Genomic DNA, 8938 nt, shown 5'->3' on the forward strand with positions numbered 1-8938 from the left:
AATAAAAAATTATTTGCATCATTTATGGTAAGTTGTTCGAAGCATATTTTGTTTTACCGGAATAACATTTTAAATTTCAGTGATGCCTTTACATAATCAGCGACCATCTAATTTGCATTCAACTGCTGATTTTTTTTTATATATGTATGTTATTAAAGATTTATTCATGTAGAGATAAAAATAAAATTATTATTAGATTTTTTTTCTCAGAGCACATTATTTGTAAACATATTCTAACAGTAATGACACTTTTGAGGACAAAAGTTTTTAAGGGCCGAAGGAAGAAGAGATGGAACTCATTTTTTTTTAATTTTTTCTTAATTTTTATAGTTTTCCGAGGACGAAAAACTTTTGAAGAGGGAGGTTGAACTGTAATAACAATTCGAATCACTATTTTGTTTAATAATTACAAAACGCGTTGCTAGTTATATGTAGGTTACGCGGACATCGGAAGTGCTTACTGTTGGATTTTGTAAATAGGTTGTAAACAATAAATTAGTATATAAGAGTTAGACAAAAGTTAGACAGGCAGTCAAACTTGGAGTAAGACTCGGAGTCAAGCTCAGAGTCAAACCTGGAGAGAAGCTTGGAGTCAAGCTTGGAGCCAGACATAGTATTCAGTAAAATGTAGTCTTTGCCGATATGATAACCAAAAGGTTATCAACAAATATTAATTGTAAAAATAGTGAATAATAAAGTATCATTCAAAGAAAGAAGTGTGTTTACAAATTACTATCAAATCGCTGTTCGTCCTAAAGGCCCTTCACACTACCAGTGGACTCTGGAGAGTCCACATTCACAAATATAATATTTCAACAACTATTCAACTGTTCACCGCTCGGGTCCAGCCTACCATTACAATTCCTGGTCGTACTGGTGATCCACAACATACCTCCCAATATATCAACCACCAGCCAGGACAATTCAATATGTTGATAGCAAACATGGCCGTTTTGACTTTAATTGCTTCAGCGTATCATAGAGGTCGCCATCAACTATAGCACGTAAATTTACCCTTATTAATACCTAAGTTTAATTCTAGATAAGATGTTATATAAATATATATTATCCTTTGTGATTATTAAATGTGTAAATGAAAATAAAAATCGAATACTCACTTTAAAGTATTTCCAAGCAAATTTCCAAAAAAGTCGTTCAGTTTTTGAACACATTTTCCAAAATCAGCCCTTGACCACTCGTTACAAATTTGATACAAAACATGTGAAATATAAATAATAAAACTAATTTAACTGTCATCTCATTTTATTTTTTAATTTTAATAAGTCTTCATATTTTCGGGTGCTTTTCAAAGTTCTAACGTATGAAATGAATAAATAATAGACTTTTGTCTTTATTTCACGTTTGCAAATAAAAGAGTGGTTAGTGGTGATTAAATCGAAAATAAATATAATTATTTGCAGTTTCGTTTTGCTTGATATATTTATATCAACAAGGAACAATTTCGTATCAATTACAAGATGGTGATTAATAATGAGGGAATATTTTTTGCTTTTATACGATACTATTATCAATATAATTGCGACGTGACACGAGTTCATTAATAATTCTTCAACTAATCTATATTAAGTTAACCAGAATATATATATATATATATATATATATATATCTTATATATAAAATTCTTCTGTAATAATGTATGGAAGGATACTCCGCCTAAACGATTATGATTTTGATAAATTTTTCTCAAGTTTGTTAAAGGAATTTTTTAGGATGTTGTGATTATAGAAAAAATTACAAAAAAACGCTTATCATTGTTTGCCCTTGAAAATATTTAAAGCTTAGTTTGACATTAAAAACAAATGAAGACTGTCATTTGCCAAACATTTCTATTCACTTATAGGCTAAGGCAATATTAAAATATAATAAATTCATGATTATAAATAAGGAAAATGTAATGTCTACATTATTATTGCCAAAAAGCAGCTGAGATGTGCCAAAAATTAAAATAATATAAGATTTACTGTCAACATGCGTCTAACAGGTGATGAAGTCTGCGCATGCGTCTGTCAGTGATTGCACATCAAACTTAGTCTATAATTTAATTTGACACATTATTATTTTTTAACTTTTAAATGCAGTCGTGTTTTGCCTTACTTTACTAAATCACAATATAAAAATAATTTACTTATTCAAAAAATTATTTAGATGTACCATTGTGTCAAAAATTAATATGTTTGGCATTGGATACGAAATATTTTATTTACTCAAGTCAATGGAGCGTTTTTGTTCTGATTTTTTTACTGTGCTTCAATTTGTATGAAATTCTGGAATTAGGTTCATCTTACTCTCAAGCTCAAAATTTAGACTTCGTTGCCACTTCCCGGGGGGATGACATCCTTTCTCAGATTGTAGTTTTACTTTCTTACAAAATAATGTCGGATATCGATAAAAGAACTAATTATAAGAGAAAAATGTTTAATAATGTTTTTTAAAAAAGCAAATACTTTTCAAGTTACTGGTTACTAAAAATTCGTTTTTTTTGGAGTTTTTCATCATTTTTTTTACAAAGATCTCCAAAAATATACATTTTAAGGAAAATCATGTAATGAACAAAATTATATCAATTAAAATCTTATTAAGTCTGTGTTTTATAATGGAACAATATTGATAGATATGAAAAAGCAAAGTCTTTTTTTTATTTCTATGGGGTTTTGTGGTGCTCGAAATAAGTCTTAAAATGAGTACTGTCAAGGGTCTTATTTAAATCAAATAGGTTTATGAGCGCCATTTCCACCAAAATTACAATTAATCGTATTTCATCTAGAATTAACTTAGTTCAGTAGATTCTAAATATCACGCAAATTGGAGCACAGTAAAAAAGTTCACAGGTAACATCTTTTTTCCTCTCCATTTACTGTATTAATTTCGTTGATCATATGTAGAATAGTGCACATATGAACAGGAATTAATTCACTTAGAATATGAACTTAAGTAATAATATATGGTAAGTAAAATGTAAATCGAATTATTATTTAAAAAATGTAATTCAGATATTATTATTACTGAAAACAATTAATATATAGTACGGGATTATAAAAAAATATGGGCTACATTATTATTAATTCTTTCTGAATATACTGTTTAATAAAGTGCAATTTTCAACACGTATATCTTATGCTGCAAATCACAAAGGCAGACGATGAATTTTTGTGTGATAAATTTGGAAAGTCAATGTTTCAGTCATGAATAAACAATAAATGATTTACTTAGACATCTACAAGTACAAAAATAAAAAAATTGGTAAATATATTTATTTTTTTACTTATAATTATATACATATATACAAATATAAAATAAGTTATTATTTATTATTATATTACTTTTCTATATTTTTATTTTGGAGTTCATATGAAAAATAATAATATTTATATTTATTCCTTTGGATGCGTATTGGATTTAAATTTTGTACAGGCGTAGAACTCCTTGACTGTTTTCTCCTTCTTGTCAAATAAAAAATGCTTATTTCTAAACAAAAAACAGCGCAACTAACCAGACAACAAACTAAATAATACCAAAAAATAAAAAATAGTTCCGTCATAGTATAAATACCAGATACACCATGATCTTTTGCATCTTCTTCATTTTTCCGCATCGCATAATCTAGAACATCATTGGACCACTTTGGCATCAAACCGAATTCCTTGATTCTCATATAAATCTCATCGAAACTTGGTTTATAAGGCGATGAATTAGGGACCAAATTGGAGCTGTATCTATTAGGGGGGCCACTATTCAAGACATTCAAATCTTCCTTGTGCACTGAATGCATTTTGAAAACATGCGCTAAAACTAAAGTTGTGAACAAAACTGCATCTTTTGATTCAGCAATACGTTCCAGAGCTTCTTCAGTAGTATTTACCACAATTTGTCTTTTGTACAAATCTTTGTAATAATCAGGAGCTGCATCAGACTCCGCCATGTCCTTAATGATGTCTTTAAACCTGTGGTGAACTAGAATTTTCATGTCGTTGTCTTTTAAATTGCGCATCCTTTGCAAATTCATGGAGACTCTGCCACCGGTCAGATGCTCCACCATGGTGGCAGCGTAGATGAAACCGTTTATCATCGAAAGCAAGGCCCATGTTATGAACAAAAATCGCGCATAACCAGGTTTGATTACAGGTTGAGAAACATTCATGGAGTTGCCGAATGTTAACAAGAATATCTCGATGAAACTGTACTGCCTCTGGATACCAGGTGCTCGTAGAAAAACCAAGAGCTTTTGAATGTATAACCATGTGCACAAAACCAGGACATACACACCACTCCACAACATATAAAACTTGATGCTGTAAATGCTGAAGAAGGTGACGACAAATCTTGGTGGATTATTTGGAGTTATAAACGCAAAATTAATATCTTCTATAGGCGTTACAAATTCAGAATTCTTTTGTCCCAAATCCAAAATCGGACACATGTTACCCACAATATCAGTTTGACCTTTTTCCACATCAGCAAGACAACCTGTCATCGTACCATTTTTATAAATTTTACCAACATCTTTGTCGTCTGCAGGATGGTGGTAAATAGGATAAAAGTTCATGGTTTTTGCTAAATTTTGCATCATACTTCCATCTCGTCCCCAATATCTGTAAAAAGTACCATTTGGATGATAAATAGGAGTTGCTGTGCCATTAGATTCCACCATACAGATTCTTAAAGGATAATGTTTGACATCTTTTAAACGTCTATTCATCATTTTAACAATTTCTTGCACCAAACTGTCGTTGTCCTCCATTCTGAACTCGTGCACAAGTCCTCGTTCTGTGCCATCGTTAATTAGGACAAAGGGATCATAAAAGGATAACGTGAAGGACTCATTCATGCCAATGTTATACTCATTCGACAGTTTGTCGAAATTATAGAAAATTGCGACGTTTAGCATGTTGTATTTGTGCCAGCACAACTTCAAAATGCTTTCGACTTGTTTAGGATCAGTGTCTGTCAATATCATCAAGAATTTACTTGTCTGATCAATTTCGGCGATGAGTTTTATGCGGATTTCTGTATATGATGCCATTTCTGTTGCGAAAATCATTCCTTCGATTGTGCGGTTTTTAAATATTCCTTCGTTGTAGTATTCTATTGTCTCGTTCCTAAAATGGGGAAAGAAAGATTATATCATCAATATAAATATAAACAAATAATTTTATTACAAGTGCCTTGTCAATAGGATCTTCTTTAGTTTAGAGATTTAGTTTCCTCATCAGTACAATCCTTCTATAATGCTATACAATATGTGAGTAGATCCTGTTTAGCCTTAGTCATGTCGAGATTTAGGCACCGATTCTGCCACATGACACAGACCAATGTTATGGCAAGGCCATGTTATGCTCCAACTTCCATGCATTATACTGCTGAATCGTACTGAATACTGTCAAAATGTCATGTATTTGCTGTGTATACAGGCGTTTTACGCATAAACTGCAACGTCACTCGTATGTTGTGAAACTGGGTCAGAAAGACCCTGTTATCTAAGATCGTTTTTTTGACATTTGTGGGTTTCTAGGATATGTTTTCTATCTGACAACCTGAGAAAATCGCTCACACACTGCACAGCAACCACATGGCTTTTGTCAATATTTAGTAGGGAAAGTTCTTCATAACCTAGCCTTGCCATTGGATTGGTCTGTTATGCGGCAGAATCGGTCCCTTAGGTTGCTCGTTGGTAAATTCATTTGGATTACCATATGGTCATGAAATCTTTAAACATTGTTTTGTGCAGATGGTATAATTCTTACATGCAATATAATGACAACATTATTTTTACTAGGGTTTATACAAACACCGACATTTTAGAAAACCGGTTTTTGAATTTTATATAAAAAAATAAATTTTTGCTCGAATATTTGGTAATTTTATCCGCAAATTTAGTGTAATTTAGTATTTGACTGAATTTATTTATTGTTCAATTTTATAGATAGTAAACAAAATTATTTTAATTTTAATTAGTAGAACTAAAAAATAATAGTTTATCTTGATTAAATAACTTTGAAAATAATTATTCGTTATTGATGCATCATTTTCACATATAAGAATGAAAATATTTTTATGATAGTGAAAAGAAAGTTTTCGAATAAATAAAATTAAAACGTTTTCAAATAAAATAAAAAAAATAGATACATGTTGATACATACTTGTTAATATCAATTTTAGTTTTAAAAACAATTAAGCTAAACTCGGGTGTTGCCTGTTCCGAGCAATTTTAATTAATTAATTTTCAACATTCTAATTGTTTTTTCGTTTAATGAAATATGATTTAAAAAAAACTTAGAACGTCTATCGAATTGCTACTTAGACGTGTTCTTTGTTTACTCATAAAATTTCCTGAAATAGAAAATACTCTCATACTTGCGACCAAATTATACTTAATTGTTTTTAAAGCCTGATATAATAATTCTAAGTTTTTTCTTCTTTTATTTGTGGCTTTTACGTTTTAAAACTCTTCTTTTTTAGTTTGAGTAGAGGAAGTTACTTCTTCAAGAAGAAGTCACACTGATTTAAATTAAAATATACCCTAGTATAAAAAATCTAAATTAATATATACAAAACCTTTCTGTGGACCATTGCAAACTGATAAGATATCAAATGCTATTGAACCGATATGATTTCAAGAATCAAAACGCTTTCATCTATCTTTTATAAGGCTTTATTTGTCATTTTTCACATACACAGTGAAAACCGACTTTTTTCAGTAAAAACCCGGTTTTCGAATTCCATAATTTTTGCCAAAAACCGGTTTTTGAAACCGGTTTTTGAAAACCGACAAACCCTAGTTTTTACCAATTGCTTGTGTTAGATCAAACAGGAATTGGAAAACCATCAGGAAACGAAAATACATCATCTGCATCACATTGTCGCAGTTAAAAGATTTTTACGTAATTTTCAAAGATAAAACACCATTATCAAAAAGGAAAGATAGTTATAAAATTAATTGTTCGGATTGTGATTGTTCTTATATTGGACATACTTGACTTTTACACTGATGACAATAAAATAATAACCTCGAAACGATTTAATAAAATTGTAGGAATTCATACTGGTTTACCATTCTTTTTTTAAATATTTGACAGGAAGAACAATGGTGTCCAAACTGCACTTGTAAATGTCTTCGCTGAATGACAAGGATTTGTCATTTGTCGACAAAACTGATACGACATTTTTATCCTGCAAAGAAAAAAAATTATTAACAATAAAAATCTACACTTACAGTATAAAAAATTATAATTATTTGCTTACTTGAAAATACTTCCAAGCGATCTTCCAGAACACACGTTCAGTACCCGAACATAAATCAACATCATCATAAACGCCATCTAACATCAGCGATGTGTCACTAATTACAAAACTAACAAAACCGGAAATTAAAAAGAATATTTTAACAATTTTCATTTGTGTTTCCACTTTCTAATGCCAAAATCACTCACGAAAATAAATAAATCTGTCATTATATCGAGAACGAGATTAAAATTAGTGTGCTTGGGTAATTATATATCGATAATTACACACCACTCGTGATTCGATCTAATAGTAGTAGTTGTCGATAAATAATTTTTGCTTTAGGTTATCTAGATATTATTGTTTGTTCTCGTGTTGAGGGAAATTAGTCAAGGTCGCACGCACTTTTAACGATTTAGGGCGTAGAATTGAGTGCCAAGCCGAAACTGAAGACTGGATTGGTGTAACCATGGTCATGATTGTAACCATCATGAGAAAGAAGAAAAAAGTTGTTTGATGAAGTTTGAAAATTATGTGTATTATATAAAACCTAGAGCTTTCTTCAAACTGTAACATTTTTTGGCTTCTCGTTTGTTCATTTAAGGTAAACTTTGAAATCATTACCCTATCAAAAATGGATTATCAAAAAGAAAAACAAAATGAAAAATAGAAATTAGTACTTATTATTAAACCTAAAACAAGTCGTTGGGGTTCTTTTTCAGTCTTCTGAACTGGATTGGTTCTAGCAGCTTTCTTGCACGGTTATTTGGGTGGTAGGTGAACCTGTTACGATACTTTATACAAAGTCTAGGTATCTCGTCTCTAATGAAAGAGACACCCAGTTCATCATAGAGTAACCAGTTGGGGTGTATTTAGGTGCGTTGGCAATTTGCCTAAGCATTTTATTTTGGAACCTCTGTAAGATCACTATATTTGAATGGCTGGCCGTGCCCCAGAGCTGAATTCCATAGGTCCAAATTGGTTTAAGTATTGATTTTGTATATCAAAAATTTATTAGTCAAAAAAATAATGGCCCAAGTTTCCTAAAATTGAGCCATTTCAGTGCACACACCGACTAACTTAAAAAATCAACTATTAGTAAAGCCCGACACATACAACGCCAGTATTTCTTGTAACATTTCTGTCAAGTTTTTATCGTAAGCTAAGCGTGTACAAAGAAGCAATTTTATTGGAAAACTAGATGACCCGACAGACGTCGTCCTGTACCCATGTCTACAATTTTTTAATATAATATACTAATATTTACCGTTTACCTAAAAATAATATTTTTTTTAATTACTCTTCGCATGCATATACATTTATAATAAGAGCGATGTTAAATGTAGAACTGCTTTCAATAAAATAATGAGTCTCAATTCCCGCACTATATTGGAAATTGAAGTCTTCTAAACGGTATAACCATACCCATAACATAACACTTGTACTTCATATTGGATTAAATTAATTTGATTTTTTAATATTTATGATATCCAAAATTGCATCTTAAACTTCTCCTAATCGATATCATAAGGGCCGAATTGTTGTATGTATTCATCTTTACTTTCCCATTTGTTGTTATCAAGTGAAATTTTTACGAATTTTAAAAATATTGTGAAAAGATTACTAAAAGATGCAAAGAAATTATATATTGAAACAAAAACTATATTGAAAATTTAATATCCGAATCTTGTGTTGGCGC

At 30.6% G+C, this 8938-nt stretch overlaps 1 protein-coding gene across 1 annotated transcript; it reads right to left on the reverse strand.

The window, feature by feature from the left end:
- Window positions 1-3227: 3227 nt before the first annotated feature.
- Window positions 3228-7344, reverse strand: LOC113391295. The gene is made up of 4 exons (XM_026627238.1): window positions 7261-7344; window positions 7070-7188; window positions 3571-5117; window positions 3228-3235 (listed from the first exon to the last, which is right to left on the reverse strand). Exons 1-4 carry the CDS (start codon window positions 7342-7344, stop codon window positions 3228-3230), a joined length of 1758 nt encoding a protein of 585 aa, XP_026483023.1.
- Window positions 7345-8938: the final 1594 nt, after the last annotated feature.

Source organism: Ctenocephalides felis, unplaced genomic scaffold (genome assembly GCF_003426905.1).
Source record: "Ctenocephalides felis isolate EL2017-DRISC unplaced genomic scaffold, ASM342690v1 CF-g0.4_SCAFFOLD_00845, whole genome shotgun sequence".
NCBI classification, from domain to species: domain Eukaryota; kingdom Metazoa; phylum Arthropoda; class Insecta; order Siphonaptera; family Pulicidae; genus Ctenocephalides; species Ctenocephalides felis.